Source organism: Nanorana parkeri, unplaced genomic scaffold (assembly GCF_000935625.1).
Source record: "Nanorana parkeri isolate BGI_ZX_2015 unplaced genomic scaffold, ASM93562v1 scaffold59, whole genome shotgun sequence".
NCBI lineage: Eukaryota > Metazoa > Chordata > Amphibia > Anura > Dicroglossidae > Nanorana > Nanorana parkeri.
The window spans coordinates 2,333,692-2,354,559 of NW_017306327.1; the positions used below are offsets into that span (position 1 = coordinate 2,333,692).

General features: G+C 39.2%; 1 protein-coding gene across 3 annotated transcripts in view; it reads right to left on the minus strand.

Moving 5' to 3' along the window:
* Positions 1-20,868, minus strand: part of ARHGAP24 (Rho GTPase activating protein 24) — a 600,350-nt gene that overhangs the window by 398,181 nt on the left and 181,301 nt on the right. Inside the window, exon 1 of one of the 3 annotated variants that reach the window (XM_018576194.1) lies at positions 13,279-13,640. The exons of the other annotated variants lie outside the window; for them this stretch is intronic. Within the exon in view, the coding sequence (XP_018431696.1) occupies positions 13,279-13,381 (103 nt within the window). The 5' untranslated portion in view covers positions 13,382-13,640. Of the gene's footprint in view, positions 1-13,278; positions 13,641-20,868 lie in introns of those variants that run through there. 3 annotated transcript variants of the gene reach the window in all.

Sequence of the window (20,868 nt, forward strand, 5' to 3'; positions counted from 1 at the left end):
GCATTTTGGTTGCATTTTAAGTCTCCTGCTTGCTCACTTGTCCATTCATTGCTGATGAGGTAAGTATAGGAAAAGGGTGGCTAAAGAAGGGTGACTGATGTTGTGGCAGTAAAATAATTTGGGATTGTACATTGGAGTAGCAAATACAGTATATTCTACTACAGCATAAAGAAAGTTCATAATATATTTGTTAACACAATGAATTTGCAAAACCACAACTAAAAGTGGCGCTTTCATCTTTTCAAGATTAAGGCAAATTAAAAACCATAATGATTTCATTATGGTCATATATAAATATTAATACACGTACAGCTGTTATTTGCCTTTCTAAAATATAAAAGTAAATGTTATCAGCTCCTTAGGGATAAATTAGATGGAAGCTGAAATTTAAATGGAATATCCCAAAGGACCAGTTCTTGAGAAATGTAATGAGGCTTGAATTGTAGACATGCATGAATGCATATACATATGAAACTAGCGTGAGAATGTAGCCATGATCTTGCCATGATCTTGTCATTGTAAAATGATCATCACTGATGTGCCACTATTCTCAGACTCACTTTTTAAGTAATACAGCCTTAGTTGAAAATATGATTTGTTAAGAGCAGTAACCAATAACAACCAATGAACAATAATCTGATTGACCGTTATGAGTAATTGCAACTAGCATAGTATTATTGTTATCTACGCTGTTTCACTAAGGCCCCTTTCACATGGGCTGATCAGGAGAAGATTTGTGCATTGATCCCCTCTTGATCAGAGCAGTAAAGAGCGGATGTCACCGCTGTGACATCCGTGTCCCTTTAGTTTTTTCCTCCATCTTGCAGACCCCATGTCGGTCTACGGGAAATTGGATGTAAATGGACACATGTCTGTTCATCAAATTACCCCAGATCCAGCATGATCAGGTCCAGCGAAGCAGATTTCTGATCCGTTTGTTTTTTCAGACCTGGCCGAAGTCTGGGGTAATCGTTTGTATATGGGCCCCCGTCCATTTACACAGGACTGTCCATAGACTAACATTGGATATCCAATCGGGTCCGCTTGAAAAACCCGACAAGCGGACCCAATCGGACTGCCCATGTAAAAGGGGCCTTAACAAATCTAAAAGCCTACAGTACAGGAATGTGACAAAATCTCATACAGAAAAGACCTCTTTTGATTACATCAATTAATGTGATGACATCAATGTGTTTGTAATATTCATCAATGATCATTATTACAGCAGATACAATGCTAATGGATGAAGTCGTTTTATACATTTTTTTATGTTTTAAACATTTTTTATACAGGTTTTATATCTGTTTTTTTTTCACTTTTTATAGACAATGTTTGTTTTACAAATTAATAGTTAATACTTGACAGAAGATTCCTAACGAGACAGCACAGCAGAAGCTGCCTGTTTATAGCTAGGTTAGTTTGACTGATACATTTAACTAAAAAATAGATAAGTAATTTGCTTTGTGTATGTAAATTTCAGCGTGATCTATTTATGTTTGCAAACAACAGGCCTTACATAAAAGAAGCAAATGGAAAACCCCTGAAAACATTGAAGTGAGTCTAAAAGGCTCCATCTGCTTGCAAAATGTTTAGATGCAGCATTTGACATATACCTGACTGAAAAAATAATTGAACATTATACAATACATTATTTATATATATAGATATAGATATATATTTATTAAAATTTAAAAACTGTATTTTTTGTTTCTGACTATAAGAAATAAGGAAAGGATATGGAATCAACTACGACACAATTTCTGGTCAGTATTAGTTAAGCAAGCAAGAAGCAAGGTAAGCAAACTTAAATGGTTACATTATGAGGCCATAGCACAAGGAAAACTGACATGTACACTTTATTACAGACACCTCTATGTGCCTGCACACCAATATGGATATACTGTACAATGTTCCAAAACCCCTGTAAAATGCAGGTCACTGTGAAATGTATGTAGCAACTGAGCTTTCTGGTCACAGGTTCAAGCAAGTTCCCTTTTGCCCCATAGGACTTGTTACTGAGTTGTGAAGTCACCCTTCATATTGAGGGGGTAGAATACATGAGATTGTTTGTTTTTTTAAAAGCTATACCTATATAAATTGTTTAAAAACAAATCAATAAATGATATATACAGTTGGTATTGACTTGAGCAGCATTCGATACACTGTATATCTTGTGTGTACCACAGGTTGCTAGAAAGCTTCCACTAACATCCACACATGCTTACACTGTACCTGATAACTATTTTTAGCTAGGCACTGTTAAATCGTATGACAAATCAAGCATATATTTTTTAATCAAAGCTCTAAAATTATATTTGCATATTCCACATAATTGTTTCTTAAACTGGAACTGATTTTATTAAGCTGATTAACCAACACTGTTGCACTTAAATTGGCAGCAGGTGTAGTTTTTAGGATTTTCAACTTCAAATATTGACATTTCCTGGAATTCAACATATAATGGTTGACTGAAACTATTTTTTTTTTTTTACATCTTTGATCTGATGTGGTAAATGGAAAAAATAAAAATCATGTTTATTTTCCCTTTATCTTTAACAGTTGAAGCATTTCATGATTAAAGGAGACCTGGTCTCACAGCAATCTACAAAGCATTAATACTGCAGTCCTCACCATTACTGGCTGCTGTTTTTCTGACCTGTCACCTACTGCTTTTTTGTGATTTATGGATTCTGTGCCAGCATGCTTCCATCAAGCAAATTTTTTCCTGTGTATTCATAATTTGTATTGACCAGCATTACATAGAGCCCAGCATCTAGAAAATACTGTCTACATTGTCTCGGGACACAAAGCTGGAGAGAGAACTTATTAGAGCTGTATGTACTACTTCCATCCACTTAAAGGGCAGTAAACCTAACATTTAAAATCAATTTATGCATTAAGGTGCCCATACACCTGCCGATTATCGTACGATAATCGTGGGTGATCCCGCGATCGTACGATAATCGGCAGGTGTATGGAAGGCGTGCAACCGTTTCTACTGTACGGTCGCACGTCTGTTGTCTTCCGAGCACCCGGGTTAGTGGCGTGCTCGGAAGACAAATGCCGAACGGGCCGGTGTCCACAAGCGCACACTGCCCACTCAGCGAGTACAATCTGCATGTCCAAGATGGGCAGATCGTACAAGCTTTTAATGAAAGCCGTGAAATGGTTGTAAGGTGTATGGCCAGCTTTAGAGTTGATGATATAATTTATACTGTATATACTGTATGTGGAGAAGTGAGTTCTTGTGTGAAATGGAGGCACGGAATCCGCCTGGGCACTGGGTCTAAGCACCAGTTGGTCTTCTCCAGAGCTCCTGATGGTGCAGATGGATTTTATTGTGTGCCGGTGCCAGTTTGTGACCCCCAGGTTTTTCATGCAGCAGGTGTGGGTAGGGACACCCGGTGGAGTACAGACCGGCAAAGAAGAAGTGAAGATCCAGGAGACAGGCAAAAGGTCAGGGCAGACAGTACATGAAAGAATCCGAGTAACAAAGATGGGGTCGATACACATAAGGTCTATCCAAGGAAACAGGTAGCAGAACAGGGGCAAATGCACAGAAGGGAGCTTGGAGGCAACAGGAACATTGCTCAGGCAAAGGAAACTGATCTGAACAGGTGTTAAATAATGTATGAGATTGGGAGCCTGTGCAGAAAGTGGCCAAAAAGTAGGATACAATAATCATCAGGTGAGGAGCTGACACCCATAGCTTCTATCTCTGTGCAGCAAGGAAGTGAGAACAGAGATAGTAAAGTAAAGTCCAAGTAAAGCCCAATTTTAACCAATTGTTTCCCTTTAGTTTGTACAGAGTGGGAAAGAGATAGAACCCCTGTAAGTGGTCTGTGCTCCCACTGGGGAAAATTTCCCTCACTTCCTGTCAGAACAGGAAGTCATAGGAATTTTCTTCAGTGGGGGAGTAGACTGCAACAAAATAGGGCGGCGGTAAAACCCCTGCATGGTTTAACTGCTGTTACTGCCTTACTGTCCAGTGACAATCACTTCCCTCAATATTTAATATGATGTCACCGAAACAAGTAGAAAGTTGAAATCTTCCAAACAGGGTTACAGACACCAATAAAAACTTAAGGGATGTATTAACTTTTTTTTTCAATAAATGTTATTGCATTTTTAAATACATTTTACAGATGTTTACATCAATCAGAGGAAAAAAATAACATGCAAAGCATTACCAGATCAACCATGCACCGAAAGGCCTAATGAGGCTCAAAGCAGCATTTCTCAACTTTTGCAGTTACTTTTGCGGCACCGTAAAAAAGGATTCAAAATCTTGAGGCACCACAGTTTAAAAAGTAAAAAACATAAATGTAAAAAAAAAAGAATTGCCCCTCCAAAATCCATAGTAGACCCTTATCCCGGATCGGGGTCTGTATTTTAAGGGGAGATCCCATGCAAAAACACACAAAAAATGATGAGATTCATCAGTAGCACCACTTCACATAAGGAGCCCTCTTCCCATCAGAAACCTGCCCTTTACACCAGGAGCCCCCTTTGCACATCAGAAGCCCCCCTTCCATTTAGGGCCACCCTTTAATATCAGGAGCAACAGTTGTAGCAACATGGCACAGGTCAGGAGGTGAAGAAGGCCTGGACAGAGAATAACTTTGAATGGATCCCACTCTTCCTGAATTATAGTCATTTGTTTCCATGGTGAAAATTTCGAGGCACTTCTAAGGAAGCTAGGGGCACCCTAGTTGAGAAAGGCTGGCTTACAGCCAACAAGATAATGAATGGTCTGACCACTGAACTATAGTTCTTTGTAATGATTATGGCATAAAAATGCATATGAAGTCCCTTCCATCAGCATTAATGTGTATGGTAAAGCCAAAGTTTTTTTTAGTTTAGGATAGAATATGGAATGGTTGACAACCCTGTCCGTTTTGTTTTTTAGTTACTAGTTACTGTCCTTGAAACCATCTGGCATTTACAATTGCCTCAATCGCATAGTGCAGGGCATTGCTGTATGCACGTTCTGCCAAGGGTAGCAGCGAGACCCAATTGTCCTAAGATGCCAAAGAAAATCACCTGAGATATTGTTCCAGGATCTGTTCTTTCCGTCTTATCATTGAGCTGAAGATGGTACACTGAAGATAAAGAAGAAGGGATCTGCAATTTCCTAACAATTCCTACAGAAGAACAAAATCAAGATGTCACCCAGGTAAACAAAACAATAAAGGCGTCTCCATGTATTTAAAGTGGCCAAGTCTGCTGTGAAAGGCTAAATTTTGGGCTCCCCACAGGTCTAACTTTGTAAAAAATATCTTTGCTGACCTCAATCGCAAGAGCAGGAGCATGTAGCAATTCTTTATTTCTACCTTGTTGAGGACCGCTTTAATCAATACAGGAATAAAGTGATTTTTTTTCTACTAAAAATATGCCTGCACTAGTGGAAGCTTAATCTGGCAATCGTAGGTTTGGTGGGAGAGAATTCACCCTCTTCTTATCAAAGACATCTATGAAGTCAGGGTTTGCAATTGAATGCTCTCCTTAATTTTTACATATATGCATATGTACATATTTACATATATGCATTTTTACATATATGCAGGCAGAACTGGCAACAGTAATCCAAGAAAAGCAAATCTCTCCAGAGGACCGTACAGATATTAGGGTTACAGACCTGTAACAAGGGCATGCCCAGAATAACAGTAAATAATGGTGAAGGGATGATTTTTAAGCTCAGAATTTCTTGATGACCTGGAGAAATAGTCATGAGAAGTGGAAAAGTTATTTGTAGGTGGGTCCATATTTGAAAGCTAAACCATCAACCAGCCAAATAGGCAGAGACTGGGTCATGGTGCGGAGGAGTAGACAGAAATGATGAGCTAGTGAAGCATCCAAAAGACAGGTACAAGCTCCTGAATCAATTTTGGCCAATACCTGAGTTGCCCCACAGTAAGGCAAAAGTTAGACTGACGACGAAGTTGTATGTCCAGATGAACCAGAGCTAAAGAAGATGCCAAAGTCCATGTAAAAAAGTAGGCACCCATCTTCTCTAGCTTATGCTTCTGGTGGTCTATTTTGGTAGCTTGCCTATTTAATTAATTCAGGACCCTGGCTAACTCGTTCTTTATTTGTCCAGAAAGACAAATACTGAACTGATGCTTGAGAGTGGCATTGTTCCACTGAGTTTCTATGCTCTAACTGCAGAAGTCAGATCCCCTTGATTGTGGAAAGCTGACCCCTTGGTCATCATAAAGTTTGGGCAGAAAAGTTTCTCCTTGATCCATATGCCAAAAGGCCACATACCCACTTTGGTTCGTATGTCTGCGAAGGTTCTAGGTCACGGGAAAAAAATAGAAAGACAGGCACTGCAGAAAACCCTAAACTGATGCGTTCTCTAAAGCAACGTTCAGGATGAGGCACCTGGGGCAAGGGTGCCAACGCTTATGCAAGCAGTTGGCCATAGCTAAAAGGTCACAATCCAGCACACACGTGACATGCCACACATGGACTGGATGAAGCAGGCCTCTGGACATACAGACACAGATCCTAGAGATACTGTTTCAATTATACATGCATATTTAGTTTTTTTTTGTCTATCATTTTCAATAGATGCACCCAAACACATCTTTAGTTGGTTTATAATAGAGGTAGCTGTTTAAGATGGAATATTAGGTCTCAAACACATTCTATTGTTCTCTGGGTAGCAGATTTCACTTTTGTATAAACAGGTGGATTACAGAAATAGCATTCACAAATGATCAGTGGGCATAGCCGGGTGGAATATGACATGTGTATTAGAGACAGGGCACATTTACAACATTCACATAACAAGCTCAGCCAACATTGTTCTGGGAACTGAATACAATATGTGTTATACATTAATAAGACATTTTCTTTCTGCTTGTAGTAGAGGAAAGGTATAATGTAAAAAGGAGTTAGAAAAGAAAGAAATAATGGATGGCACCCCCATGACTTTAAAGCAAATTTCTCATCAGAGTTTAAGGCACATTTATTAGGCAGGACTAAGGCAGTTTGGAAGAGCTTAGCAATGATATTAGGGAAAGTCAGACTCCTATAAGAAAATGAAACAATCAAAAAGGGGAACAGATGAGCCATTTCTGGCCAATACAGTAATCGCAGGCACCTTTTGGTGTCTGCTGGTACACTTTTACTTCTGTAATATTAAATGGTGTATTAGTTTCACTTCAATGTATTTCCTCTATCCCTCGCCACGTGTATATAAGAGACTTCTGGTGATATTCACATACCTTTTTTGTTCTACTGTGCTCTGCTGCTTTTCATATCTGTTCCACTTCTACAGTATGTATAATGCAAACAAAAGTTTTTTTTAAAACTAAACAATTACAGTGACACCTAAAATATTAATTAGAATACAGAGCAACTGGTGTTACACTGACGGCAGCAAAGATGGTTGTACCAGTAATATAATTTATCAAGTTTCTTCCTCATTAGTACTTTTAAAAGGGAATGTATTAAAATTAAAATGTAGCTTGCCACAATTATACTCTTCTTTGTAAACACTTTTTTGTCTGGCTGTCTTACTGATCTATTACCCTAAATGCTTTCTGAATCAATGTCCCAAAATTAGCATGTAGACGTGGAGTTTTGTTCTACTTTGACTGCAGGGGCTGCACACTTGCTTCATGCATCTAGGGTATTGAGACCACAGACAGCCAGGTAACTAGCATTTTCAGAAGAAGGGGTCAGTGGATATGGCAGCCTCCATATTTTCTTAATTATAGGTTTCATTTAACTCCCAACCATAAAATAAACTCAATATAGTATACTATACTATTAATTTAGCTCATAATAGTTGAACAGGAATCTGAACTTCCCTAAATGGCTAACCATGTGCTTCAGAATGTGAATAGAACTGTTAAATGTCCTTTTTCGTGTCCAAGCATTGCATCCTGGGAAGGTTACATCAGCAGTGCATTGCTGGGAAATCTCATCTGTAATCTCATGAGATTTCAGGGAAAGACATGTTTCTCCCTGAGATGATGTGCATGGTCACATGTCCTAGTCACATGTGTCAGAGTTCTAGGAAGTTTAGGAAGATCTAGTAGCCTGCCCTTAGTTAAAATTGCCACTGTGAGAAGAATGGGAAGAAAAGAAAAATAAGGTATGCAAAAGTCCCCTCTTCTCATCTACACTCTCCCGTGGATATACCTCTTGGATTAATACATCGATCACAGTCGGACACCACACCACGAGTGCCCCGATCCTCCATACCGGCCGTCCATCTCCAGATCCTGGCATTCACACGTAAGTGCCACCACCTTCAGTTTTTCATCACTACTTTGTTAACTAGCCAGTGTTCTCTGTGCCCTTTCTTGGTTTTTTGAACGTTTTTTGAACAAAAAATAAAAAGCCAGCAATTATCTAGAAGTATCTGTTTGTAGATTGTCATTACTAAACATTTCTAAAGGTGCCTTTGTTGTTATTTTGAAGATATGGTTAAAAGTCCACTTTAAATTCATACATTAAACTTTGTTACTTATTAAAGGAGAACTATGGGGTCAGGGCTTTTCCCCATAGTTCTCCTAAGGGTCACGGAAGAACACAAACTAGCGTTCTCCCGTGACCCAAAGCTGAGATGCAGCAGCCGGGACGGATCCCGGCATTACTGTCTGGATCAACTCAGCTGAGGGATTGACAGCTGGCTCTGCCTATCCAGAGGCAGAGCCAGCTGTAGCCCACCCCCTCCCCGTCCATTTCGCCAGTCAGCGCTGGAGGATCGGACAGGGGAGGGGGGGAACCCGACAGGGGAGGGGGGGAACCCCTGCAGGGAGCCGTGAGTGACAGTCACCGCTCTCTGCAGGGATAGATCGAGAAGTGAGCGAGCGACAGTATGTGTTCACTCACTTCCCGATCTACTGAGCCGACCTGTGACAGTTTCATTGTCACAGGTCGGCTCAGATTATGAGGCTGAGTGAAAATCACTTGCCTCATAATTCTCCTTTAACTTTGTGATTGTTTTATTGATATTTGAAGATAAACCACTAGATGCAATTTTCAGTCATACAGTGCAGTTACTTTGCCTCCCTCTGAACATTTGTTGAGAAAGGATTTAAGCCACAAAGGGATTACGTTGTCCTAAATAATTTGTCCAGTCCATAGACTTGCATTCACAGGAGAGCGGTAAGGTGCAACCATTGAGTAGCACTACAAAGCAGGAAACAGTGCACACATATAGATCTAAATCATATAATGATTACATTGCAAAGGCTATTCACAGCCAAGTAGAAAATGACTCTGCAGTAGAGGTGGAGAACAGCCTAGAGTGCACCACATTTGGATTAGTATTAAACTAATAAATCGATAAAACACTAATCATTTTATTTAAAGGTACATAATAGAATGCATCAAAATGTTACTGGCTAAAATACAGGTAATGACCCAGTATACCATATTGCAGGAGCCACACTGCAGAAACCCCATTAATAGGACAATGATTTTTTTTATTTTTAAAACCATTTTTTTTTTAAATATAAATATATTATTTTAAAATATAAAAATATTTTTTTTTTTTTTATTTGATCATCGTTCTGTTACTGTAACTTTAAGACTGGCTATTTTCTCTAAAATGATCCAAAAATAAGTTAACAGATCTGTGCTCAGAACAGAGTCATTGGAACCGTTAATAAGGCCAGCTCATCAAACCCATGTTCAGAGCAAATTTACAAGCATCAAACTCAGGTCAATTTACCAGAGCTATACCAGGTCTAAATTACCAGAGCCATGTTGTGGGATCCAAATGATGAAAGAGACATCAGATGACAAAGGACTGGCGAAGCTAAGGGAGGCAATGTATGTCCCAGGGGAGGGGGTAGTATCACACTTTGACAAATAGTTCTGCTTCAGCCAGCAGGCTAAAGAAATGTGGGAAATGCAGTGCCCTGAGCTATCACTGTAAACTAGCTGTGGGCACCGACGACTGGGACACCATGGCAGACATGGTATAATGCTGTACTACACAAGCAATATTAAGGCCGTCTGTGAAAACATTCTGGATTAACAACCTGAGCTTCTCAGTGACTAAATTCAAATGACTTTGTATTATAATGACATCAACATACAAATAAAAAATGCCAAAACATTGTGTATTCTGCGCGTGTTTATTGGCATATCTGTTACTAGCTCCACTGAAGATACAATCAATGCAATCGAAGACAACAAGGCATATGAAATAAGTGACATTTAAAAATGGATATAATTGTGTGCTCATTTCATACTAAATGAGTGAACTTCCTTAAAATATCACCTTTTTCACAGGCTGACATAATATATTCAGGATTAATAAAATGTACAATATGCAACAATCCTTTAATTTTATACAGGATTGAAGTTACAGCCTGCAGACATTATATAAAGTTGCTGTGTGCTGAGGCCATGATAAAATGAATATCATGATTCATAGATTTTTATTTCAGTCCTTCAAGGAAGACCTAACGTGTACGTCAGCTCATAACAGATTGGGTTGATGCCAGACAGTCTCTTTTGGCATTTTATAACAATTTAGGTCTCTGAGATAGGGAATCCCCCTTCTTGGCGCTATGCCACAGATTTTCTCAGGCCATATGCCAAGCTATATTGTCCTGCAACTCAGGCTAGATGCTCACTTTATTCCACTGGACACATTCATTTGTACATGGTATGGTTGAGTCAACTAAATGAACCAGCAGTCTTAATCTTGTGGCAGAGATTTTGACTCTGTAACTATATACAGCACTCCTTAGGGTTGTGCTCACATAAGGGCTTGGCTTATGTAGGGTGTCAGGAATTGTGCTGTGTTTTGTAACACAAGAAAAGTACATAGCCATGAAAAAAGACTCTCTTTTCCGTAGGGCCAGTTCTCATTTATCTACTGCATTGTAGAAAAGTCCCAAAGTCAGCACTTTGAGAGTGTTTACCTGCCGTTTCCCATTCAGTCAAATGAATGTTGAAAAACTAATTCCAACATGTTGGAAAATGTACGGCTGCTAGCTTACAGAAGCTTGCAATACCCGAATAACTTTTTATATGTTTCAGGGATCAAAGGACCATTTTCTCAAATTGCATATTCCCAAAATGCTGGTATGATTTTCTAGTGAATGCAAGGTCTTAGAAGGCAACAAAAATATATATAGAATTATAGAATTTCTTTATACATGATAAAACACAGTTCCCTGGTTCAATTTTAAGGGTGGTATTTGCCTGCAAAATATGATTTTGGAAAATGTATGTTACATATAACTATCTATGTTTTTCAAGCCCAAAAGCACAAAGGCAATGAAGGTAGGCATGCCAGGACTTCATGAAGATTGCAGTGAATTGTGGAATTCCTCTTGCTATCCCAAAAGGAATGCCTTAAAGTTCAATATCGCTTTTTTCTCTAATGTCAAGCAAGTCCTATGACAACTCTATGTATAAAGAGCAGCTATGAAAATTCTGTGTAAAAATCAAATTTACCTCCTTTGCCTTTCTTCATGCTTCCTTTCACCTATGGGCTAAAATTGTAATTATTTCTTCTATTAGATGACCTCAATCAACAAAAAAATATTTAGCCAATCATGAAAGGACAGATAAAGCAATTGTATCCAGGCAGACTAAACACACACTGCAAATAAGACTTCTGATGGTAGGTTTATTTAAACACAGATTTTTTACAGGTGCTATTAAAAGAATTGCTATGAAGCTGTAACAGGAAAAAGAGAGCTTTCCATAGCTTCTGTGCACAGTTACTATTAGATGAGGTATTAGGACAAAGGGCATAGGTCACTTTAGACAGTAAACTAAGAAGTAATTTTGATCAGCTGTTGGGAAGACCGGTGAGGGGTCTGAACCAAGCTGAGGAAAAATAGGTTACGTGAAACCATTTTGACTTATGCTTCAGGTTTGAACTGAAAGGGGAAGATGTAGGTTTTTGTGACAAACTATTATTTTTTAGATATGTGTTTACTAACTTAAATTTGATATCCATTCCCAGTACACATTTTGTTTCTAAAGCTTAATGCAAGCCCTTGAGCATACCGAGGATTTTGCATAAAGTAGCTATTAGAATGCCAAGTATAGGCACAGTGCCACCATGATTGATAAGAGTAACAAACTATATGACATGACACTGCTGGAGTCCACAACATGGTTGCCTACAACATGTGCAGGTAGCAAGAACTCTTACACAAATATCAGCTGACATGTTGTGCTCCATTGAGGTAAAACTGCAATATTTTACTTACATTAGTTAACTTTTTGTTGTGACTTCATTTAGAACAAATTTCTACAAACTATGACAGTAATTAGGAAGAGTAGAGCGTTTTAAGCATGATACACTTATTTTTTAAGCTGCTCACATATTATGCAAATTGGGAATGATATACCTGGCTGACGGCCTGTCATGGACTCCCTATGATTCCAGGAGTCAGAATAAAAGTTTTTCTACTTGCGAGATTTCCTAATTGTTGTTGCAAACAGCAGGCTCCCCGCACCCTGGCAAAGCTCGAGTAAGACCTTGTCACAGGAAAACGTGGGCCAAAACATGTAATTTGTCAAGAACTGTATTTATTATTCAATATTATTTACAGTAAATAAAAATGACATGCCAACATACACCAGGCCTTGTAAGATGTAGCTAGCCCATTTAATAATCACTCGTGATGTCTTCTTTTGATGAAAGGTGCAATAGATTATAATCCATTTAAACATCCATCTCAATTGAAGTGTAAAATCTTATTTACATTACTCAATATTAGACAGTTAAGCTTAAAAGTATATTTTTAACACTAAAAATGAATTGTAACATATTTCACATCATGCCCAGGCTATATGAAATATAATACCTTTGCTGTCATTATTTTACCTTCTTCCTATCACCTTACTTTTCTCACAAGTATATCAAAACCGTACATGTGTCCTTCTTTACCAAAAGGATCATTTACATCTGAAAACAGCTAAGATATTCCAAACATTCGCAGCAGCTTTAATTACAATCAGATCTATTCCCCTGCTGCTCGGTGAAGAAACGAGAGTGGCCACTTTAAGGTTTTTCAAAAGCAGAGGATCAGCATAGGATCATAATCATTCTCCTACATGACTGGTAAAAAAAAAAAACCATCACAGCATTTCCAACAGTTCATCTGCTGCTACTTCCTATTTTTAAAAATACTCTTTGAAAGCACTCGCTACTTGAATGGAGATTTTAATCACACATTATTTTATGTCTGCACCCTCTATGCCAGGAACAATTGCTTGTCACCCCCCACCCCTTTATCTTCTTACGCTCCTAATTCAAGGATTTAGACAACGCTAACTTACGTTTTCCCGTCCTCTTGTCAATGGATGATGGAGATACAAGAAGCAGTGCTCCAGAAGTCACACTGTCAAACAGCATGCAAATGTCTGAAGGGAACCTGTGCATTGAGAATTGTCTGTTCTGTATCTATTTCCTCTCAGAGCTCACCACGCCGGCTGCAGCACTTTGCTAACTGCTGCTGAGGTGCTGCGTGTCCTGTGCAGATTGTTTCAGCCAGACAGAGTCGAGGCATAGAGCTTTAATCTCCTTTCATGATAAATTGTTGCAATCGCATGTACCGCACAATGCACACACACTCCACATGCTCTTACAGTCCTTAATGTCAGATGAGTCACAGAGACAGAGGAAGAGTGGACTTGTAAAATACTTGTGTGTCGAGGAAACTGGAGTGCATTCAAATAAATGGTACCCAGGAGTGAGCAAGGAACCTAACTGATATATAAAGATTCATCTCCAGCATCAGATTGCCTATTAGGAGAAAGGCACATTCAGCAAGCACAGTGTGTGTCAAAGCTCCTCACTTTATTAAGCAGGTAAAGACAAATAAAGGGACATTTATAAAAGCTAGTGTTGGCCAAAATTTCTAAAGATGAAGTGCAGCCAAAAAAAAAAAAATGTTGCATGTGAAATTTGTATTCTTGTAATAGCAGTGCTGGTGGCAGCAAATCACGTGTTTACAACAGAATAGGATGTGGGTAGTATCTGCCCTTGCAAACACTGTTCTGAAAAACAGCTTTCTAATGTTACCAAACAACAAAATATCTTTATCTTAAAAAGGTCAGACCACTCTAAATTGGCATTCCAGTTTTGGGTAGATGTTGGCGTGGTAAGTCACCCACCATCTTTTATCATAGTGAATCAGCCACTGATTTTAAGGTCTAAGCTCCTCCCACTTGCCAACGATTTTTTTTTCTTAAATAAATATCTGTGTTTGTGTTTGAATTGATGTATCCCTTCTATGATGATGGTTATTTGTGCATCTAAAAAATGACTGTTTGTATCCCCAAATAATAACTTCATAATCCCTGCTTTATTCCACTTTGCTGCCATATCATTATCCAAGCATCAGGCTGAAAGACATTTGTAATCTCACCACCATGCTGGTTACACAGTGCTTTCACTTGTATGATGTTTGCTCTTACAATAGATTTCACACCAGGGTTGGGTAATTTCTGATTTGTAGGGTTATCCTGTTTGCAGATTACTGACAGTCTAAACGTGTACATGTAATTCGTAATACTTTTGTTTTACTGAACCTATTCTGAAGAGGTTTACATGTACTAACTTTGCCAAGGCAGAATATAACAAATAGCACAGAGAAACATTTAACCATTGCACTGCCCACAATTACCCTTAGTATCACTTTAGAAATGTGATAAGTGACCCAAGACTTGAACACGGCACACTGTTTTTACAACTGCAGTCCTGGCATAGGGGTCTTCAGTATAGTTACATAGTTACATAGTATTTGGGGTTGAATAAAGACATACGTCCATCAAGTCCAACCCATATAGGTCCACCATCATCTCATTCTTAGGGATACTGGTATCCCTGGATATTACGGTCCCTCAAGAAATTGTCCAAACGTTTCTTGAACAAATCTACACTCTAGGCTGAAATCACTGCCGACGGCAGTGAGTTCCAGACCTTAACCGCTCTTACTGTAAAGAACCCTCTTCGCCCCTTGTGCTGGAATTTTTTCTCCACCAACTTTAGGTGGTGGCCTCTAGTCTTTGTAATGGAGTTAATCTCAAACAGTTTGTTGCCAATGTTGCTGTCACCATTGAACATCTTGTACATGAAAATCATATCCCCCCTTAATCTCCTTAATTTCAGCGTAAACATGTTTAAGGTCAGAAGCCTTGTCTCATAGCTCTGGTCCTCCATTCCCCTAATTAGTTTTGTTGCCCTCCGCTGGACTCTCTCCAGTTCAAGGACATCCCTTCTCAGTACCGGCGACCAAAACTGGAGCGCGTACTCCAGATGTGGCCGAACCAACGATCTATATAGAGGCACAATTATAGACTTGTCCCTGCAATACATCCCCTTCTTAATACAGGACAAGACCCTGCTAGCTTTGTTTACCGCAGCTTGGCACTGCAAGCTACCATTCAGTTTGTGGTCTACAATGACCCCCAAATCTTTTTCTATTTCTGACTTCCCTAGCGGCATACCCATGATTGTATAGCCTATTTGTTTATTTTTATGTCCAAAGTACATTACTTTGCATTTATCGACATTAAACCTCATCTGCCATAGTATTGCCCACTCCCCTATTTTATCCAGGTCCTCCTGCAATGTTATATTGTCACGATCCGTTTCTAGTACCCTCCCTATTTTTGTATCGTCTGCAAACGATAGCAGTATGAATCTTTTAAATCCTAAAATTTGAACTCCCCAGAACACTTAAAGTGACACTAAACTCCTTCCTTCTGGAGGGTGGCTACTTTTGTTCACCATGGTCCTTATGTGGGTTATAAAGTAGTCAAGCTCACTCCTGTGGTGGACAACAATCTCAACATAAATTAATAAACTAAACAAGAGATTGTAGTCCATCATGGGAGTGAGCTTTACAATACACACACAGGGAACATGGGGACCAAAAGTAACCACCCTCCAGAAGAAAGGACAGTGTCAGTATGAATTCGGAGATGATTTGAGCATCTACAGCTTAGTGATACGCAAATAAGATACATTTTTGTTACAAGTATTTGAATGCATTTTTGAGATTTAACTCCAGAGTTTTGTGTCACTTCCACCCTAATTTCTTACCTAATCCTGCAATGTAGCTTCTAACCGGACCCCTATCACCCCTAAACCCACCATAACTTGTAAAGGCAAAAAAAAGCCTATGCAGGCACCACATTTAAGGATTTGTAAGCTGCAATATATTACATTTTGGATTTTGGATTTAGATGTGCTTTAATTTATTCATCACCCACTGGACAAGTGAAATAAAAATTATAATGAAATAATTAGTAGATTTAAAAAAACAAACTTGTTTTAAACCTTTTTATCTATTTGCTCAGTGCTATCTATGGTACAGTATAGACTGTTTACCAATATGTTTCAACAGTAGAAAATACATCCATTGTGTGGTTTAAGCTACATTTTAGACAGTGCTGACAACTTTGATTAGAAGGATAGGTTCAGCTGACCCATCATAGCACTATACAGTATATTAGGCATACCCTGCATGGCATGTGCTTGACATGTTGTACTGATTTTGTACGTGTTAAGATATATGTTACAAAAAAGCACTGGAATGTGACTTATAATTTATCTCCCCTTTTTTTAACCTAAGTAGTGGAAGCAAGAAGATGTCTTTGACATACAGTAGACCCTGCATCTACTATGCATCTACTAGTGGAGTTTTAAACCTGAGAGGCTATTTCATGTCTGAAGTGTAAGGTTTAGTGCCTACAACCTATAACGCTGACTTCTTCACTGTTCAAGGCTCAATGTGTCCATCAAATTGAGATTCTATTTCACTTACTAGAACTGCTTTTCAAGAGTCGTCGTGCTAATATGAACATCTTTTCAAGTTCTGCCTTGCTCCTTTAGGTGGGTGCTTTTAGGACAATTAAAGAAATCCAATATGCCGAGAGAACATGTGCGTGTTTGAGTCTCTCGGAGCGTCAGAATCCCACAAAGAAAGAAATGGTTGACCTTTTTATTTCAACTTGTAGCTCACCTATTCTGGTCATTATAACTGATCCCAGACTCAGTTTCCATCACATTAAGGTGACTGAAGGCAAGCAATGTCACACACTCGATTCATCTGTAAGAATAGGCTACAAACTGTTGTATTTTAGCATTTTCAAATTATCATTTATTATACCAGGTAACTCACTTCCCTTGAAAGGACCAGCTCAAAGATCAGCGCAGCATATTAAAGGTTGCATTATGTTCTAACAATCATAATGTTAAGAGAAACTTCAAAACCTTAAAGTGATATTAAAGTCAAAAGGTTTTAAAGCTATTTCAAATGCTGATTAAATCAAAACAAAACACAGAGAGCGCCTCCATCGCGTAAAAACTTTTTATTAAAACAAATATAAACAAGTGTAAGCAGAGACCCTGCTAAAGATCATACTGGATTTCTGTCTGAACATTTAAAGGGATTTATGGTTGCTGGCCTGACACAGTGTGTACACAAGTGGATACTGGAGAATCTTCACAGAGACTTTGAATGTAATTGAAGCGGGAGTTTTTAACCATCCCTGCAACCCCCAGGTGCTCTCTAATTATGAGCCTGTGCTGAGCCGCGATATATAAAAGGGAGCCAATAGAACACTCCCAATTGGTTCTGACGAAGGAGGCGTGACCTCAGAAATGCGTAAACCATCAGGGAGGATGAACAGCCGGCTGGCTAAGTCCCTCGTGTTCATATCATTTCATGCCTGTTTTAACTCCACATTTGTGAGTATCATTGCACTTGTTTATATTTGTTTTAACCACTTGAAGACCGGGGTGTTTCACCCCCTTCCTGGCCAGGCCATTATTCAGTATTCAGCGCTGCGGTACTTTGACTGACGTTTATTCCGTCATGCAATGCTGTACTGATACGAATTTCATACCATTTTTTGGGGACAGATAGAGCTTTCTTTTGGTGGTATTTAATCACCGCTGGGGTTTTTATTTTTTACTATATAACAAAAAAAGTACCCTAAATTTTGAAAAAAAACATGTTTCCCTATAAAATGTTATGAAACATTTATTTTCACCCCAATTTTTTGGTATAATATAAAAGAAGGGGTCACGTCGGGTAAATAGACACTAAACATGTCAACCTTTAAAATTGCACGCGCCCGCGAAATCGCAGAAACAGCCGCAACTAAAATTGGCCATAGGCGACACGTTTTTATAGTTTTTATGCGATGGAGGCGCTCTCTGTGTTTTGTTTTGCAGTGCTGAGGTTTCCCTAAAACCTATTGAGAGCTGCTTCGTTAGCGTCTTATATCACGATCACTGCATTTCTCTGTCCTTTCCTGGACTCAAGCCGTTGGCGCTGTGTTATATACTGTTTGTTGCTGATTAAATCAGTTACAATGAATGCTGTTTCTTTATGTTTAAGTTTTGGTTTCCTGCAAAATCAGCTGGTCCCCTGAACACTGGCCCTGATAACCTGTTTTAGGGTGGCTCCTTTCCCAAGCAGGGTCCTATGGAGCCACCATTGTATGTGCTAGCAAGCTGTGTGTTTCTTCACAAGCATACAGACACAGCAGGGCAATCCAATCCTCTAATTAATTGGCTGCTATAAGCAACATTTCCACTTCTTTTTGCTTAAAGTGTATCTAAAGCTAAATGTTTTGAATAGAGTATGAAAAGTTCAGTTTTTTGTCATCTGAAGTTGGGTAGTGGGACAGGGGACGAGGCTAGGAGCAGCATTCACACTTTGCACTGCTAAAATGGATATAACATTTACAGGGTCCAGAAATAGCAGCAACGGTTGGTTAGTGGTGGACATATTGCCCTGCAGCGAAATATGGGGCTAATAGTGGCGGAGTGTCATTGGTGGTGTCCCTGGAAGGAAAATAATTCCCTAGCATTGCTGTGAGATACAAATGTGTCATTTGGGGGGAAAAAACGACCCTTTGTCAATGGTGTCAATGGGAATAAAGCTATTTGTGTTCTTCTTAGATGCCCTTTGCCATCCTACCAATTCAGGAAATCTGATTGCTTTAATCTGCATTATCTGTGCTTTACCACATGCAAATGCAGAGCACGTTCGTGCAGAATTGATCTGAATTGGGCTACTGAGATTTCTGCCGGGCATTTTCTGGGGGTTCTGTGTTGGGGCTGGTAGGGAGAGTATGCTGGTGCAGCCATCCCTGTTGATGTTTTGAAGAATATGCAGCTACACCACAAATGTTTTAAAAAATTCATTTGTTGCATTGTTTTACTACAGCAAAAATCTCTTCAAAGAAATGTAAAGATTTGTTATACATGTTGAGGCAAATAGATATCATGATATCATGTAAAACGGTACTTTTATAGGTAGGTAGCTTTACACAATCTATGTCACCATTCAGCATTACAGTCTCCATAATCCACATTGCATTCAATGCAACAATGCAGGTGGCATGTCCACTGCATGACACTAAAAGCCTAGTTTGCTTTAGTTTGACACAATGCATTATATACAAATTTCTCAACCTTTTTTCAGTCACGTCACCCATTAAGGTATGCAAAATCTCAATGTACCCCTAAAACGTAAATGTAAAAAATGACACATGGTCCCCCTACAATCCATACCAGACCCCTTTCTGGGGTCAGATAGGGGTCTGGTATGGATTTTAAGGGGAGACCCTACAAAATAAAAAAATTAAGTGGGGTGTCCCCCCTCACATCACGCCCTCTCCCCCCTTTTAACATCAAAAGCCCACCTTCACATCAGGAACCCTTCTTCACATCAGACTCCCCCCTGTGAACATCAGCAGTACCCTTCACATCAGAGCCCCCCTCCCTCCCCTTTCATATCAGGATCCCCTTTACACCAGGAGCCCCGTTTGCATCAGTGTCCCACTTTCACCTCAAGATTCCCCTTTACATCAGGAACCCCTGCTTCACATCAGGACCCCCCATTATCTAAGGAGTCCCCCTTTACATCAGGATCCCCCCTCACCTCAGGAGCCCCCCTTTACATCAGGAGCCTCCCTTCACATCAGACCCCCATCTCTTCCCATTAGAGTCCCTCCTAAAACAATGTCAATCTGTGGGTCAGCAAAAACATGCTTTAGCTTACATTTTTTTCAATTATTGAATAAGCACCTAAATGATGTGTACTGCATGGATTCTGTTCAGTTTAATGGATGATACTGCTGGTTTATTCAGTAAGGGACATTAACATAAACTAATGACAGGTGAAAGGGTGGGGAACAAAAAGTCTGACAGTAAAAGTTGTTTACCAGAATACATTAACTTGTGGTGTTACGCTCTGTTGCAAGTGAAACTGACACAAAGTCAACCAAGTTTGTAGAACAGCTGCACAAACATATTGCTTGGTGCAGAGTGTAATCATTCTATGTTCAAAGCAAAATAATGGATCACAGACTAAAATACGCCACTTTAACTGATGCTTTGGCATTAATCATACATTTTTACTTTGTTTCTATAGCAAATTTGCAAGTGAGTGCCATAGTGCCCGCTATGTCAGCACTACCATTTGATTATCTTAGGTTGAGTAAGAAGCATCACCATCACTTTAAACACAAACTAGTATACACAGAGGTTTTAGAGAACGATCATGCATTGAAAAAATATACTTTTTACTTTTTTATGCTGTTGTAAATAAAAAAGTGAAATTGTTGACCAGAGCATTCTGCTTTGCTTCAAATCCCATCACTCTTTGTGGGAATATTATAAAGATAATAAAGGCAATACATCTAGCTACTGTGCCCTTGTAGATTTAATTGGCCATGGTTCCACCAAATACTTAGCTTTTCAGTTTGAAAGGAATTACTGTATGAGGCTAGGTTCACACCTGGGTGACTCCTCACCGCACAACAATCGTGCACAAAACCACGCGGTCATGGTTGCGTTGATTATTTTTGAATGTCCCCCCAGTTGTGCCGGGCGGATCGCACTGT